This window comes from Gossypium hirsutum, chromosome D11 (assembly GCF_007990345.1).
Source record: "Gossypium hirsutum isolate 1008001.06 chromosome D11, Gossypium_hirsutum_v2.1, whole genome shotgun sequence".
Lineage (NCBI taxonomy): Eukaryota > Viridiplantae > Streptophyta > Magnoliopsida > Malvales > Malvaceae > Gossypium > Gossypium hirsutum.
The window spans coordinates 1,962,388-1,980,771 of record NC_053447.1 but is presented as its reverse complement, the minus strand read 5'-3'; the positions used below and the strand labels follow the sequence as shown (position 1 = coordinate 1,980,771).

General features: G+C 31.8%; 4 protein-coding genes across 5 annotated transcripts; 3 read left to right on the top strand and 1 right to left on the bottom strand.

The window, feature by feature from the left end:
- Positions 1 to 4,019: 4,019 nt before the first annotated feature.
- LOC107904466 (ethylene-responsive transcription factor ERF061) lies at positions 4,020 to 5,308 on the top strand. The gene has a single exon (XM_016830850.2). It carries the CDS (start codon positions 4,342 to 4,344, stop codon positions 5,230 to 5,232), a length of 891 nt encoding a protein of 296 aa, XP_016686339.1. The 5' UTR covers positions 4,020 to 4,341; the 3' UTR covers positions 5,233 to 5,308.
- Positions 5,309 to 6,684: 1,376 nt separating this feature from the next.
- On the top strand, positions 6,685 to 9,331 carry LOC107904467 (abscisic acid receptor PYL8). The gene is made up of 3 exons (XM_016830851.2): positions 6,685 to 7,132; positions 7,667 to 7,882; positions 8,655 to 9,331. The coding sequence occupies exons 1-3, from the start codon at positions 6,986 to 6,988 to the stop codon at positions 8,871 to 8,873; spliced, it is 582 nt and encodes a 193-aa protein (XP_016686340.2). The 5' UTR covers positions 6,685 to 6,985; the 3' UTR covers positions 8,874 to 9,331.
- Positions 9,332 to 11,773: 2,442 nt separating this feature from the next.
- LOC107904469 (probable polygalacturonase) lies at positions 11,774 to 16,551 on the top strand. Its single transcript, XM_016830853.2, has 5 exons — positions 11,774 to 12,454; positions 13,948 to 14,068; positions 14,186 to 14,360; positions 14,476 to 14,546; positions 14,815 to 16,551. The coding sequence occupies exons 1-5, from the start codon at positions 12,122 to 12,124 to the stop codon at positions 15,453 to 15,455; spliced, it is 1,341 nt and encodes a 446-aa protein (XP_016686342.1). The 5' UTR covers positions 11,774 to 12,121; the 3' UTR covers positions 15,456 to 16,551.
- Positions 15,516 to 16,569, bottom strand: LOC107904470 (uncharacterized). 2 transcript variants are annotated; one of them, XM_016830855.2, is made up of 2 exons: positions 16,428 to 16,569; positions 15,516 to 16,307 (listed from the first exon to the last, which is right to left on the bottom strand). In XM_016830855.2, exons 1-2 carry the CDS (start codon positions 16,530 to 16,532, stop codon positions 15,669 to 15,671), a joined length of 744 nt encoding a protein of 247 aa, XP_016686344.1. In that variant the 5' UTR covers positions 16,533 to 16,569; the 3' UTR covers positions 15,516 to 15,668. The 2 variants fall into 2 exon arrangements, with proteins under 2 accessions (XP_016686344.1, XP_016686343.1); XM_016830854.2 differs by having other exon boundaries at positions 16,422 to 16,549.
- Between the last annotated feature and the right edge of the window lie 1,815 nt (positions 16,570 to 18,384).

Sequence of the window (18,384 nt, the reverse complement as noted above, 5' to 3'; positions counted from 1 at the left end):
AATAAAATACATATGAAATATTTCATTTAATAAATGTGTTACGATGATATTGTGTTTTTCCTATATATAAATATTCATCTTATCATTACAAACAAGGCTAAATGTTTCTTAGTAATTGGCAAATGTGGACAAAACCTTATGCCTAAATGGCGGTGGCCATGCATTGCATTGCATTGCATCAATGTCTTTCTTACATTTTATGTATGAATGAATTAGTTTCCTTCAAACAACTCTCTCTCTCTCTAAATAATATTTTGAATTACAATTTCAACTAAAAATAATAATAATAAAATATCAATTGAGTTTTAACTCGATTGGAATCAATATTATTGTCGGTGTAGAAGGATGTGAGTTCAAGTGTACTAAACGCATTATCCTCCTATTTTTGGGTTGGAAAGAGGTTATGAGTAATTATAAGCATTCTATAAATATATATATATGTGATAAGAATTTATAATGAGATTATTAAAAAAAATTAATGACAAAATTAATTGCTTCTAGCCATTGACTTGGCTTTTTTAAAAAAATCTAGATCCCTAGGAAATTTGATCATTAATTATTCTTATTTTATATGTAAAATTTTGAAAATTCGGTTTCTTTTCACATTTTTAAATATTATATATCAATATTTTTTAGTGTATAATTAAAAAACAGTATTATTAAAATTAAATTTTGACACAATGTGACTGGAAAACATAATTATGTAATAAATATATTTATAAAAATTGATATAGAAAATAAATAAAGTTTTAGTGGAAATGGTAAAATAGAAATGTTGATTGTCTTAATTACAAATTTTATTATGTGCATGTATTTTATTTATTTATTTATATAAAAATAATTAAAAATAAAAACACTCAAAAAACATGATTTTCTTTGTAAAATAATAATATTTTAATTAATACTCGATTAACTCATAATATTAACTTAGTAGCTTAACGTATAATATAAATTATTTGCAAGGAGACCCATTAACTAAGGTAATAAGTGTTGCATCACATTTTCTTTTGGGGAAAACGACCCCAGAAGGACAAAAATAAAAAAGTAAATTTAAAAAGTCAACCATAATAGATAACAGAGTCCAAGCATGGTTGACTTTTAACCGATAGTTAGGTTTTGCTTCACATGTGAACTCAAAGCTTCTATTTTATTTTTCAAATTTTGTATTGTTGGGAATTCAAAAATGTTCGTATATTGTGTTAAATATTTTAAAATTTATTACAATCATATTTAAAATATTATAAATTCTTATTATAATAAAAATTATTAATGAATTAAAAAACTTTTCCCTTTTTTCTTTTAAGTCTTTTATTTATTTATTAGATTTTGTTTTGTTTAGTGGCGGTGTTAATTTTTAGATTGGCTATCGCTCACCTTTTTACCACCCCATTAACCATTTACTTCTTTTTTCTTTTCATTCACTACACACGTCTTCTTTCTTTTTAGTTTACATATCTATTTTGTGGATATATTTGTTGTCTTCGCAAGTTGCGATGGACAGATGACAATGCCTGTCGTTCACTAAAACTTTACCGGTGACCACTAGTTTTTATTAGAAAGTGGATGGCTCTTCATCAACTTCTTAATATGTTTCTATTTTGATAGCGTTTTAGAATAATAAATGATTTTATGAGTCGATTTGGATACATATTGTCTTAAGTTTTATATGTTTTTTGTTTTTTTTATTATTTAATAAATTTTCAATTTTAGAACTTTTTGTCTCTCTTGTAACACGTTTTTTAGTCTTACTTATGAATGCACTCTTAATTTTACTAGTGTCGTTCTCTCTACTTTGGTGAATAATTGATTCTTTTGTCGAATTTTGCTCGCTGCTTTGGACCATCCGAGACTAATTTCATTATCGTATTAAGTATTTGCAATTACTCCAAATATGTCGTGCTTGAATTGTGTCAAAATCAATTGTTAATATGCCATAATGTTTTATTAATGCTGAGGATAAAACATTTGTTGTGTTAGAATTTATCATTTACCATTTACGAGTATTTACTATTTTTTTTCTTGAATGATATGGTTATATTCATTAAATAAATTAATGAATTTTACTTAAAAAAAATATTAATGAATCATAAATATTGACCTACATTAAGCAAAATCCATAGATAAGGAGAAAATTTACAAAGTTGACTTTTGTTAGTATTCTATTTTAGAAATAATAAAAAGTACGGACCGACATGTTTGTGGAGGATGTGGGGGCCCACCATCTCGCATCAAAGTCAAAATCTGAAGCGGAAAATTGACTCTACGACACAAGATTTACGGGGTTCCCATATCTTTGTAAGAATGCTGGCGCGTGAAATTACGGTCTCGCCCTTTTTGACCTTCTTGTTCTTCTTTGTTAAGGATAAAATAAATATTTTATATTTGAATTAGTTAAATTAATTTAAAATTTTATTTTTTTCACAAATCAATGGTTATTAATTATTTTTATTTATTTGAAATTGTGAATTTTTCTAAAAATATTTATGAAATATATTTTAACAAATAATATCTAAAAGTTAAAAAATAAAGTTCATTTTATTAAAAATAAATTCAAAAAACTTAAAATTGAACCAAATTATCATAACAGGTTGAAAATTTTAAAAAATCTGATTTAACCAAACTAAACTCACTTATAATCCTACTATGTACGAGCTTAAATATATTTCAATTTTTAATGTAATTATGCTTTATATGAATTTTATTTAAATTATAACTATTCAAATACATCTTATTTGTGATCAATATTTTGATCGGCCACAATATTAAAAAAATATCAAATTAGAAGTAAAATCGATATGACTTGGGTCGAAGCTTCTGTACTTGTGTTTTCTTTAAAATTTCGAAATATTGATATTCATTTTTCTCCATTAATTCCACCAGATACGTTATTTTGTTTAAACACGTGAATACATGAAACATTCACATTCACTTTTTTTTCCACGGATTTTTTCCATATTAAAAAAAAGTGTGTCAAATGCTACAAAAAATTCATTATATACATGTCACATTACTATTTGTTTGAAAAATAAGTAACGGTGGATTATTTGAATGAATTAATAAATAAAAAAATTCAGAGCTAAAATAAAAATTTATGAATGTAAAAAGACTAAAAAGGATTATTACATAAGCTAAATTAACTAAAAAAAGTAAATAATTATTTTCACAACCTTTTTGACAAATATATTATTACATGTGTGATATTATGTCAATTTGTTGTTTTTACACAATACTCATAAAAAAATTATGCCATTTTAGTTAGTGTAATTTAACTGTTATTATTTGAATTAAGACTGAAATTTCAAAACCTAAAAAATATAAAAATTAAAAATAATCAAATTAAAAAATGGAGATTGAATCCCAACTTACACATGATATAAAACTAATAAACGTAATTTAATTTAACAGATTTAACTACTAATATTTAGGTTAAGGTTAAAATTTGAAATATATATGAACTAAAATTGATAATTTTAGAATAAATAGACTAAACCTATAAATTGTATACAATACAAGGGCTAATAAAATATTCAATGTAAACAAACTGGTAAAATAAAAGGGCCAAAATTGGATTTTTATTTCTCTCAAGGGACAGGAGGTGGTGGCGGCCATTACAGTGTAATCCAATTAACTTGAGCTTAAAAGGTAGAGATAAAATAAACTTTTAATCCTTGAATTTAGTAAATTATTTTTAATTTGATCTTTAAATTTTGTCTACACTAGTTTTAAAAATTGATAATTTTTATGAATTTCATCCTTAAACTTAGATATTGTTAAGGTGTGATGACCTAGCATGAAAATATAAATTTTTTTTACACAAAATGTAAAAATACAAAAAATAAAAAATAAAAATATTTAAAAGTTTCAAAAAATTTTAAAAAATAGGTGATGATATGGTAAAATCTCATAATATCACATAATTATACTTTAACAATATCGCAGTTCATGCACCAAATTGGTAAAACCTGCCCAGTTCCAAGATTAATGTGAACTAAAAGAATCAAAGACCAAAGTGGGAAAAAATATAAGTTAAGGGACTAAATGTCAAAAAGATACGTTAAGACACTGACAAAGCTTTCGCAACTTCGCTTTACCGTGCAGCTATAAATACACCAAGCTGGAAGCCTGGAACTAGTTTCTGGTCTCTCCTGCATAATTATTCTACAAATCTTCCCTTTGAATCTGATTTGTTCTTCATTTCTATCTTCCAAAATCAGGGGTTTTCTTTTAATTTGTGTCTATGAGATTTTAAATTCAACCCAACAATTCTTCTTCATCCTTCAAATATTCATTTCTTCTACCTCTGTTTAAGACTGCTTCCTCTGTTTTGGTTTCCAAAAAAAAATGCAAAAAACAGATCATGTTTGTGGATTCAACGACGGTGCTAATATCGGGTCTTCGTTATCACAGCTCATATTATCAGGAGGCTCAAATACCATAGATTCAATCTTCTCCCGTTGCGCACCATCATCAACCATGGCCGGCGTTTACGAACCATTAGGCTCTTCAGTCTATCACCGGCAAAGGGACCTCCTCGAAAAATTCAGCCACGAGAAGAAAGAAAACGCTTCGTTTTCATTCAAATGTCTAACGAATCCGATTCAAAACGGCCAAAACCATGCATCGACGACGGCAGCGGCTAAATACTTGAGCAGCCCACAAAAGAAGAACCTTTATAGGGGGGTAAGACAAAGACGGTGGGGTAAATGGGTAGCCGAGATCAGACTTCCACAAAACAGAAACCGTGTCTGGTTAGGCACTTACGAAACAGCTGAAACTGCCGCTTTGGCATATGATCGAGCAGCTTATAAACTTAGAGGGGATTACGCGAGGTTGAATTTCCCAAATTTGAAGGACCCAAGCAAGTTTGGGTTTGTAGATTGTGCTCAGTTCAATGCCTTGAAAAACATGGTGGACGCTAAGATTCAAGCCATTTGTCAAAAGATGAAAACAGAGAGAACTAAAAAGAAGGCCAAGAAGGGCAACTTTGATCGTCCAGGATGTTCATCGTCTTCGTCGTTGTCGCCTATGGTTTTTAGCGACGATTTAAGCAAGGAGTTGATGTCGCCGACGGTGTCCGGAGATGGGTTTTTGAGAGCTGAGAATTCATCGTCCTCCGTTTCGAATGATTATCCGATGATGGTGGTGGCAGAGGAACAGCCGTTTGAGGACGAGTTGCTTGCGAGAATGCCATCTTTTGATGCTGAATTGTTATGGGATTGTCTTGCTAAATAGAATTACATCGCTACCATTTGCATTTCTCATAATGAAATTTTATCTTTCTTTTTTATTTATAGAAAAAACTTATCTACTTAAAATTTACCTAATTTACCTCTCCTTAAAAATAGATAAAATAATCTCTATAAATTAGATTAAATAATAATTTAATTTTTATATTAAAAAATATTTATTTTTACTGTTAAAAATATCTTTATACATAGAATAAATTTTTGATTATTCTATCAACTACGCTAGTTTATAAAAATTGATAAAAATTTAACAAAAAAAATTTAATTTACTCTTTAATCTACGTACACAAATCAATTTATTTTTTAAATAAAACTGATAAAATGCAATATTATAACTATTTTTATTAGAAATTGTAAATGGTAGGGGTGTTTTGGGATGATTTTATCAATTTAATGTTGGCTGGTTTAGGCTTTTAGTAGTGTTTTGTACGAAAATGCAGTAAAATTAGAATATGATCATTTAATTGAGATGAGTTTTGGATAATACAGTGCGTTTTTAATATGATTATGGTGCTTCAACTTAATAAAACCGAATAGAATAGCAATAAAAATGGAATAAATAAATAACAAATATTATATTTTATGGTTGGTGGAATGAAATAGATGAATAAAAAGTATTATATTATTTGGTTGCTAAAATTATTTAAGGGGATAGATTTAACTGATAATTTTACATTTGATACAAAATATTATTTTATTTATTATTAATTTTATAATAATTTAAACAGATTACGTGAATTAAAAATGTCAATTCTTTTATCATAAATTATATTAAATGTTATTATCAGTTATAACCATTTCATTGAGCAAATCTTTTTTTTTTGTCATCGTAGTGAATTATTTCACTAAATTAGAGGTGTCCATTAGTCGAATTAGGTCGAACCGAGGCTTGATTTCAAAAATTTTTAAGTCCAGATTTATTTTTGGGCCAACTCGCTTAAAAAGTCTATTTTATTATTTAAAAAGTAATAAAATAATAAAAATTATATTTTTAATTATAATTAAATTTAACTTTTTAAAATATACTTTTTATCATTTTAATTGAATTCGGGTCAAGTTGGAAGAGGTGAAAAAATCTTTATCCAAGCCCGATCAAGTCAAGTCGAATAGAACAAACTACCCAATCCTTAAGACAAATCTACTGAATGAGGGAATGGACGAGAGAATAGAAGATTAATACCTCCAACCAAACATGTTGTCAGTGCTATTTCTTTTTAAAAGAAGACTAACTTAATCTAACCTAATTAGATCAGTGTTAAACCTCAAATTAAACTCAAAACTTTAAAATTAAAATTTGATCCAACTCTTCGAAGCTCGAATTTAGGGTCGAGTAAACCATTGGGCAGGAAATTTTGGGCTAAAAGAATTGGCCCAATATAATTCAGAGACCAGCGGCAAAGCAAAAGCCTTTAAATACGCAGTCGTTTACTTCAAGTACGTTCCTGAAAAGTACGAATGAACGATAATACCCAATTTTATTCTTTTGCTACTTGCTTCTTCTTTTTCCAATATTATATTAAATAATTAATAATTAATAATTCCAGGTGATGAGATGCGAAAAAAGCAGGACCTTTCGCTCTTGGACTTGCCCGATGTCGTTTCGCTTCGGACCTTTCTAGTATTCCTGTAATCCGAACCCGAACCCGCTAATTTCTCCTTCCCCGCCGTCGGCTTTTTTACCAGTTTTTTTTTGCCCCGTCTCTCATCCCCGTGCTAGGGTTTCTGCTAAGGTTACCTTGATGGTGACCAATAATTATATCACCATGAACGGGAACAGGTTTACTAAGGTAGAAGAAGAGTTCATCAAGAAGTACCATAAACACGACGTTAAAGAAAATCAGTGCAGTTCTTCGCTCGTTAAACACATCAAAGCTCCAGTTCATCTTGTATGTTTCTCTTTTTTTTCTTTTTAATTGCTTTCAATAATAATTACTTCTTTTAATAGAATGAATTGGATTGGTGTTAGATCCGTACATAGATCTGGAAATGGAAGTCTTTTTTGCGTAGTTCCGTATTCTTCCTTTCATTTTTCATTGCATGTTTATTGAATATATATAGGAAATCGAAATTAAAGTAGGGATTGATTAGAATTGTGAAGTTATCACTGAACTTTAGCTATTTATAGCGTGTGATTTTAATTAGTAACTTTTGATTGAGGAGTAATTAGTAGAATTTACTTCGTAAACTTGTTGTTTTCTTGTATAATTTTGCTAAGTATTTGCTTTGTTTGAATAGAAATGGAACAGGAGATTTTCGTTAAACTTTCATTTCACTCGAGTGTGGAAATGAAGTCTAAAGGTTGTGTAGTTGCAAATAAGATTACTTTGAGATTAAGTTTCAGGGTTTAATTTGTTTGATTGAAGGCAAACTTGGAACTGTTTTCTTTGTTAGTGAACAATTATCGGTCTTTGCTCAATCAGGTTTGGTCTTTGGTGAGGAGATTCGATCAGCCGCAGAAGTACAAGCCATTTGTTAGTAGGTGTGTTCTACAAGGTGACCTTCAGATTGGAAGTGTTAGAGAAGTCAATGTTAAGTCAGGTTTGCCGGCCACAACTAGCACCGAAAGGTTAGAGTATCTAGATGATGACGAGCACATCTTGAGCATGAGGATTGTTGGAGGAGATCACAGGTTGAAGGTATGAATTTTCCATTTGATTGAAGTCTTTATACACCATATACGAAAAATTTAAATACATGCTCATTGAGTTCCTATAATTTTTTAGTTTTTAAACATATGATCTCGACTGAGGTATAGGTATTCATCTCAAACTAACTTCTTTCTGTCTCGTATTAGTTGATATGTTTCTGTTAGATTATGTAAATACATAAATTAGCTGAAAATGTTACAAGGCTTTGGATATGGTTACCTGTAAGGTGGAGTATTGAATATGCCAACTTCTGTTGCCAGTCATCGAAATAAGACTAGATCAAGTACAAATTATCAAAATCATTATTCAATCTATGAAGTCTTTTAGGGTCTACTAGGAGATATATATCGTACATATTGACTTGCCAAAGCTATGTCTGCTGAATTTGGCTAGTCGCATGAATGAGCTTCTTGCCTGCATTCTGTCTGGGGCAATTTATATGCTTTATGTGGCCTTATCCTCTCTACTCAATTATTTTTGTTGGCAATTTATATTGTGCTACTGGTACATTTAACCTAGACCCTTTCATGTTGGAATTGCCATTGATTTCCTGGTTTTTTGCATGGAATGGAATGGATCTGGTATTATGTGCCTCCTTTTGTTTTAATATTTGAATTTATATGAATGCCATTGCACCAATCCTGCATTGACCTCTTCTTTTCTGGGTCGAATTTTGAACTTCATAATGTAACCTAAACTTACATCATGATCTAATTTGCTGAAACTGCAAAATTACCCCTTGTGCTATGCAAATTGGCAGAACTACTCATCCATTGTTACAGTCCATCCCAAGGTCATTGATGGCAGACCAGGAACATTGGTGATCGAATCATTTGTAGTGGATGTACCAGAAGGGAACACCAAGGATGAAACATGCTACTTTGTCGAGGCATTGATAAAGTGCAACCTCAAGTCACTGGCTGATGTTTCAGAGCATTTGGCTGTTCAGGATCGGACTGAGCCGATCGAAAGAATGTGAATAGTCCAGGTCCCAATTAGCACCATCAAGGTAAATCATTGTGGGTGATAAGTAAGATACTCTTGTTATTAGATTCCCTGGTAGCAGAGTGAACTTCTCTATTGTATTTTATGCTTCTTTTTAACTAGAACATGATCTCTAGGTGTCTTGTGTTGATAGTAGCTGATAATTAAAACTCATCCGCGGCCTACGGATTTACTAAATGAAGAAACAAAATCGAAAATTTCTTGGTGGTGTTCTCTATGTTGAATAATAGGGGTGGTGAAATTGTTATTTGTTTGTAAATATGTAAACAGGGATAGAAACTGTTAATATCTTTAGTTTTTGCATGTTCCTGTTGTAGAAAAGTCAGGTCTGGTAGATATAATGGTATGTATGTTGGTAATTGGTAAATGATATGAATTGACTTATGTAGCAAGTTATTTGTACTAATCTGAAGAGGGTCTCTTTTATTTTAATTTTATATATATTTCTAGTATTGTTTTTATTATTATTATTTTAGGTTTAGTGTAAATAAGACATTGGTGCTCGCAAGCTATTTGAGGTCAATTTGAAAAAAGTTCGAACTCGATTTGGTAATTATAGAGTTGAGTTTGAGCTTGAGTAGCTTGAGCTATCAATGGAGTTAAATTTGAGCTTTTAGTAATACTCAACTCGAATAGCTTGCGAGCCTTATCGAGCTTTTCATATTTTTATATTATTAAATTACAATATTACCTTTAATATATATTATTAACATTAAGCGTAATTATCGAGTCAAGTTCGAGCTTGAGTACAAAAATTGGTAAATGAACTTAACCGAACTCGAACATGAAATTAAAATAGATGTTCGATCGAGCTCGAGTTGACAGTATTTGAGCTGGGCTCGGTTCAATTACAACTCTAAGAGAAAGAATGCTAGATGTAGGGTTCTCTACTAGGAAGGCGTTTGGAGTGTTGTAATTAAGGTGTAGGCAGGTTGAGCAAAATGTTAGCGTCGCTCATTAAATGCAAGGGAGGCTCCAATTCTAGGGACCGTTATCCGATAAAATGTTGGATGGTGTGTATTTCGTGAGAGCATTAATTTGTTTCCTTTAAAAAGATAAATTGTCATCCAGTTGGATCCGACCCATGTATGAATCGCAAGTCTCAAAATTTCTGTCATTCTCGGGTGTTTTTCTCACATATTTGAACTCTTAGAGTGCAGTTTTGTAGAACAGATAATTGTTCTATTATTTCAATTGGTATCCGTACTATGGATTATTTGTGTGTTATATTTCGATTTTGAATTATATGAAAGTGTACTTGAAGATAACAAAATATTGAAAGGTAGATAATTTCAAATTAAGATTTTACTACACGATCTAATTCAAATTATTTTTATTTAGGTCAGATAGCCAAAATAAATCGAATCCATTATTTGCAACGCCCCCAAGAGGCAGGTTAACTACGCTGAGAATCTAAAAAAAAAGTAACGTTCTAATCAAAATCCTTCGTAGCTAAGCTAAGATTTTCTATTATTTGAGAGCCAATTTCTTATCTTTAGTACAGTTTAGTTTTAATATTTAATTTGATATTTACATTCTTTTTTAATTTAGTTTTAATATTCAATTTAGTAATTAGATTAAATGGTATCATATGATCTCATGAATATTTGCCACCTATACTCTAATAAAGAAAATATAAATACTTAATTGAGACAAAAAAGATTAAGTATCAAATTAAATATTAAAATTAAACTCAAATAATTAGCAATTGAAAAAAATTGTATTAGATTAAATATTAAAACTGAATTCAAGTATCAATTATTAAATTAAACATTTCAAGTAAAGAAATATTATATTAACCATTTTCTGTATATAATGTTGAAAGCTGTGGATTGCGAGCAAGGGTGGCATTGCCAGGCCAACCAACCATTCCAATAATACACACACATACACATAAATAAATATTTATCAAGGAAAAGTAGGTAACAACAAAAACATACAGCCCAAACTTTGATGGCTTTCTCCAATTTTGTGCTGCCCATTAACCATGCCTTATCAAATCCTATTGGCAGATAAATAATAATTTACATAATCATAGCAAAAGTATGAAATGATGTGCACAAGAAAACGTCTGGAAGTGTACATGTCGGTACGTTAGCAACATCAACAAAACTTTTATAATGTCCACTGTTTGTCTAAAACGCCGTTTATTTCAATATTGAAAAAAAGAGAAAGAATAATGTTACGGTATTATTAGTACTACTACTTTTGCACTTTCTTCGCTAAATTTAACTCTTTTACCAATTTAGTTATTATTTAATTAAATTTGACTCATTTAGCTCTATTAGTCACACTATTTTTGACATAAACGATCTCTTTAAAATTCGAGAAATATGTAAGTCAATCATTCTTGACAACCATAAAACTTCAACAAAAAATAATCATTACTTGGTACCTACATACCTTATAACTTAAGTGATTTCATATTACCAATTTAACAAGATCTACGAAAGAGACCAATTAACCTAAACATGTGCAATTGAGATCAACCTACATGAATACCTTTCACACACCTCCTCAATCCTCAAGCTCTTCTCCTTTCTTTTATCTCTAATCACCATTAAAATAATATGATTATCCATTCAAATAGGGTGAGCCAGTGCCTTATCCTCTAAACTATTTTTCAATATCACAATCAGGGTGAAACTAGAAAATTATTTTAGGTAGTCGAAATTAAATTGTAATTTTTATAATAGTAAAAATATAATTTCATCATTATATCATTATAAATTTTAAAATATTAAATTATATTTTTAGAGGTTTAAAGTGTAATTTTATATTTACTAATTTAAATTTTAAAAAATTGTAAGGCCGAAAAATTTAACTAAGAGTTTATTTAATTTATATATTTTTATTTTTTATAAATTCCATTTTATATTAGAACCGTGCATCGGGTACCCCAATTATTTTGTTAATTACAAAGAGCCATACATTCCTCTTACTCTACTTTCAGCCTTAGCTTCTTCTTTTTAAATTCTCTCTCAATCTTGATTCTTCACACTCCCTTTTTTAATCTTTAAATAATAGTATTTTAATTCTTTGTTCTTCATTTTCCCTGTTCTTCACCAACTAAAATAATCAAAACCCATTGTATCTTTCTCCTTGTTTCACTCTGCAGATCCTCCCCCATTCATTCAAACACCAAATCAAAAGTTCATTTTGTTCCTTTTCTCATTGTCACTCTCCACATCAATACTTCCCCCAATTTTTTTTCTAAAAACAATGTTTCGAATTCAACTGTTGGTTTCGGTTTTGCTTTGTTGCTTCACCTTTTGGTTCCACATTTCATTTGGGTACTTGATAACGTGCTCGGGGATAGTTCCGATGAGGTACCGCAACGATAAGGTATCGATAACGGATTTCGGCGGCGTCGGTGATGGAAAGACACTCAATACGAAGGCTTTCCGGGAAGCTATATACCGGATTCAACATCTGAGAAGGAGAGGTGGGACCTTGCTTTATGTGCCTCCTGGGGTGTACTTAACGGAGAGCTTTAATCTTACTAGTCATATGACTCTTTATTTGGCTAGAGGCGCCGTCATCAAAGCCACTCAGGTACTATCTCAATATCTTTTTCCATTTCTTTGCTAATATTGCTTAATTTTGCTGTATTTGTTGCTGAAAACTCTGCAATTTGAAGTTAGAATTAGGGTGAATTCTGTACTGTTTGGTTGAAGTTTTATCATTGGTTTATAATAATTCCATTCTGCTATTTGTTTTTGGATAATGCAAGTTTTAGGCTACGAGCTTAGCAACTTTTTAAGCTTGGTCAAATTTTTTTACTTTTAATTCATGTAATCACACCAACCTAAAGTTATGCCAAATCATTACTTCAATTTAATCCCACAAATGAAAATTGAAAAAATTGTAAACTTCAAAAAATAAGGTGGACGAGGATTAAGTTGAAAAAATTACCATATTTTGGGATTAAATGTTGTTTTACCCTCTCCTTTTTTTTTTCATATTTTAGGTTTTGGGACTTATTTTAAAATTTTACATTGCCTAAAGTATTACTTACATATTAAAAAGAATCAATCATGGGTTAGATAAATGTTACATTGCCTAAAATATTCGTATTAGGAGAAAACATTTAATATCCAATACTAAATAGAATTGAAGTAACACATCATTATCTTGTAAAAAGATAATTAATATTGTTGATTGAATTTTAATTCAATTGATATATATTATTATTATTATTATTAATATAGGATGATATGAATTGGAATGTGTTGTAATAAGAACATTGTAGATATGCCAATTTTAATGAGACTTATTGTATTGGCTCAGCCAGGGTGGTGGTGTTGAAATTTCGGGGTAAAGATGTCTCTTTTTGAACCAGGGGGGTCCATGCATTTTAAAAAAGACAGATAGTAATTAATTAATGAGAAATAAACATTGTGGGTCTCCGTAGTACGGTGGCATGTGCATGCCACTGAGACCAGACAGATAGATAGCTGGCAACCATTGTTGTCCAACTTAGTGCTCTATCTAGATCAATATAATGCTGTCACTCTTGTTACAGTGTTAAAAGATTCTTAATTGAAGTGGACGATGTTCATATCTTTCTCTTCTTGAAAGAACGTATCTTTATATCGGTATTTGAAAATGTTTAGTAAACGAGCACCGGGGACGTAATTCATGGATCTTCATGTTGTTATTATGTTGTGATGAGGTAAAAGAATCATGAAATTTCGGAGTTAAATTACATTTTATTCTTTTTATTTAAAAATGAGTAAAATATTATCTGTAGGTTAGCACAAAGAGTAAACTAAAATTTATTCATTTTTACTATTAAAAATTGATATGATTGATAGAATAAGCACAACATGTGTATTTTATGATTTTTTTAATAAAAAGCCCAGTTTGCGTTTTAATCTAGTATACAGGAATTAATTTATTTATTTTTGAGTAGATGGAACAAAAATATAATTTAACTTCTGGTATAAAGATATTTATAGTACTTTTACGGTTGTGATTATCTTGAGCTAAGTTGAAATCCAGTAGCGACATATGATTTTGTTGGGATCTTATGCTTCTTACGTTAGGACACATGGACATGGCCATTGGTTGCTCCTTTACCATCTTATGGAAGGGGAAGGGAACGCCCTGGAGGAAGATACATGAGCTTCATTCATGGAGATGGATTACGAGATGTGGTGATCACCGGTACATCTGCGAATAATCGCTCTGATAGCCTGAAACATTATACGGTTAATCGTCTCGAATCACTTTAATGATCTGATAAAACAACATGATTTATTTGTCGTGGATCTTCTTCAACAGGTGAGAATGGCACAATTGATGGTCAAGGAGGTATCTGGTGGAACATGTGGAGACAGGGAAATCTCCAGTTTACAAGACCAAATCTTGTTGAATTTATGAATTCCAGAGGCATTATTATTTCCAATGTGATTTTTAAAAATTCACCTTTTTGGAACATTCACCCTGTTTATTGCAGGTAATGCAATAATATGGAACATTCAGATTGTAGCAACTTTGTTAGCTGTTGTGTTTTAATCCCTTGTAAGAATTTCAAGTTTAGAACCATAACTTGTGTAGTGGTTTTTTTACAGCAATGTTGTTATTCGATATGTTACCATCCTGGCTCCGACCGACTCGCCGAACACCGATGGGATCGATCCAGGTAAGAACCGAAAGCAATTTTACTCGTTGCATTCATCTTGCTTAGGGTTTCATTTTTATTCACAAGCAAGCACTAGAGCAGGCTTGTTTATGTTCAAGTTCATGCCATTGTGCAACATTCAAACACCCAGAGGAAAAACTGAAACAATAGGGATAGGTTTTTCCTCGGTTCAGTTTCGGGTTCGTAACTTTATTGGAATCTAGGTACCCTAACTTCTTGAAATCTTTCAATCATTAACTTTGTTTGCTATCATGCATTATTCGCACAGATTCAAGCTCCAATGTTTGCATAGAAGACTCGTTCATTTCAACCGGAGATGATCTTGTTGCTGTAAAAAGTGGATGGGACGAATACGGGATTGCTTACGGACGTCCCAGCTCTCACATCACCATCCGACGTGTAACAGGGTCATCCCCATTTGCCGGTATCGCAGTGGGAAGCGAAACCTCCGGCGGAGTGGAGCACGTCTTGGCCGAGAACATAGTTATTTACAACTCCGGTATCGGTGTTAACATCAAGACCAACATTGGCAGGGGAGGGTTCATAAAGAACATCACAGTATCTCAAGTGTTCATGGAGAACGTAAGAACCGGTATCAAAATCACTGGCGACACCGGCGATCACCCCGATAACCAGTTCAATCCGAACGCTCTCCCATATGTAAAGGGCGTTACGTTGAAGAACATTTGGGGTGTTAAAGTACAGAAAGCTGGTTCAATACAAGGCCTGAAAAACGCCCCTTTCACCAACATCTGTCTTTCGAAGATTAACCTCCACGGCATGACCGGACCGAGATCTCCTCCGTGGAAGTGCTCCGATGTAAGTGGAGCTGCAATCGAGGTAAGCCCATCGCCATGTGCTCAACTCAGCAGCCCACAACAGAGTGGTTCTTGCGCCAACCATTTCTAAGGATTCATCCATATATAAATATAGTTTCCCACTGCGTTTTCAACCCTTTAAACAACAATATTTCTGAATTTTAAGCCTCTATTATTCTTTAATTTTCATATAAAAGTAGTTCTTTTCCCAAACATATGCGACAATAAAGTACAGCAAAATACCCTAAAAAGCTTATATTATATGCATAGGCACGATTAATATTTAATCACGTGTTAATTATCCTCAAAAATGGATAAAAATTTTGGTTAATCTCTTCAAGGAGCCACCCACGTGCTCTTCTACTTTACCACTTTTGTCCTCTCTGTTATGGTGACGGAGGTGATGGTAGCGGCGGTGTTGATGGTGATAGTGGTGGTGCTGCTGCTGATGCTGATGCTGATCGTCACCAAGATAATGTACGTGGACGTGGTGATGAGTCTTCATGAAATCTACTGGCACCTTGGACTCGGCACCGCCACCGGGGAACTCGGACCAACTCGCCTGGACCTGGCGAACGGAGCGGCGTAACTCCGGTTCAAAACGTGTTCTCTCGTCGGACAGTATCATATCATCGCCGTATGAAATATAGCGCTTCTTGTGGAACCGTAAGTTCAAAGGCCGGAACCTTTGGTGGTACCGTGAGAAGTACCGGTTAACGGGACGAAAACTGATACTCTCCAAAGGAACGGAGACCACGTCGGAGTCGGTTTCCGGGACATCACCGTGCTTGAAATCAACTAATTTTGCGGCGGGTTCGGACCCGGGTCTATCTCCAGAGAGAAGGATAGTGATTGTTGTGGTTCTCGGGTCGGAATCGGGTACATTCGAGATAGTATCTTGGGCGGTGGCGCCAAGTTCCGGTTCAACTGTCAAAAAACGGGCCTGAGACAAGGTGAACACAAAGAAAATAACCATTAACATAACAGTAAATGGAGCCATTTTTCTTTTCTTATGAAATATATTTAAAAAAGAAACAGGAAACTCGGCCCATCTCGCCTGGACCTGGCGAACGGAGCGGCGTAACTCCGGTTCAACTGTCAAAAAGCGGGCCTGAGACAAGGTGAACACAAGGAAAAGAACCATTAACATAACAGTAAATGGAGTCATTTTTTTCTTATGAAGATTTTTTTAAAAAAAGTGAAGGGATTTGATTAAAGAAAAAGAAACGGGGGATTATTTATGTAAGGATTGAGTTATGGAGTTGGGTTGGGGGCAGAACTGGTGGTTTTGACTGGGCAAGGAGCTGTACTGGTTACAGGCCTTATTTTGGAGAAAAAATGGACCAAAAACAATATTCGATTCTTTCTTCAATTTGGGAATCGATTCACAACAATTCTTTTTTCTTCTTCATATTTTCATATAAATATAAATTGATTTTGCATATAATAGAAATAAAAAATACGGGTTCGGTTCGTCTTTTTGAGATAGTTTTTCATTAGTATACTTATAAAAAAATAGGTATATATTACATCTTTTCTAGAATTTTGATATTCGATATAAGGATTCCTTTATCAATAGTCAACCCTATTTATTAGAATAGTTTTCATTGAGTCTCTGCACCTATCCTTTCCTTTTTTTATTATTCTCGCTTGCTGAACCTTTGTTCATATTCATTTTCGTAAAATAATAAAATAATAAGATTTGGCTCAGGATTGTCCATTTTTTATTCCAGGATTTCTCTGAATTTGAAAGTTACCACTTAGTAGGTTTCCATACCAAGGCTCAATCCAATTAAGTCCGTAGCGTCTACCAATTTCGCCATATCCCTTTTTGTGTCTTGAGACTAGGATCTCATTAGGATGCCCCTCCTTTCCCCTTCCTTGCTTTTCTTTCAGCGTATTTTGGTTTTTGAAGGGAATATGGCACAATGTGACAAAATGCAAAAATGCAAAAATACAAAAAATGGTTAAATTTAATCCCACACGACAATCCTTTTGCATTTGAATATCCAATTTTCCTTTGACTCAAAAAAACTTTCTTGACTTTTCATTTTTCATTTTATTATATGAGATCTGACTAATTGGGAATTTATATCACACATGGGCAACTTGGGCTTATCCAAGCTGTCCGTACCTAATACATGTAGTCTATCATGCTTTCATTTACGTTCAAATTTGAAGATTCACTCGAAAAATAAAAAAAAATTAAAATTTTTTTTTAAAAAGGTTTAGATAAAATATTAAACTTCTTTTTTAAACAAGCCGAGTCTTAAGCAAAATTCTTTCAGCCTGAGCTCAACTTGACCCAAATCACATGTCTATTTTTTTAAATTTTGTTAGGAAATATTTATTTTAATATTTTTAGTGTATTTGATGTATTATATTTTAAAGATTCTCTTTTATATAAATGAATCATCTAAAAGAATTATTACGATCGAGTTGGACTTGAATAAAATTGTAGATCTATTTTTTAAATCGAGTCGAACTTAAACCTAAAAAATAATCTAAAATTTTACACCGATCTAACTCAAACCTGAATCAAGTTGACTCAAGATCAAGTTTAGTCCCATTTACCGCATTGAGTGGCTTTCACTTTTTCTTTAATATTTTTTTACATACAAATTGAATGGATTTAAAATTTATCAAAAAGTTATTGAAGAATAAACGAAATTTTGAGTTGTATGATGGAAATAAAATTGGTTAATAATATATAGGTAAAATGTAGGAGATGAATGATTATAAGATTCATTTGAACTACTCCCATTTATTGGTCTTTATCAAATATCAAGCCCCGTCTTCCTCCTTTACTGACAGCTAGCGAAGTCTCATTCCGTCGTCTTATAAGGAATTCAATGCTCAAAGCTTTAAATATTGGTCAGAAAAAAAGTCAGATGGCAGACTTGCTAAAACATAAATTTAAATATTATTCGAAAAAATAATTATAAATATTTAAAAGGAAGTTGAATTGTTAAAAAATAAATTTAAAATGTGTTTATTTTACGAAAAATAATATTTTCTTG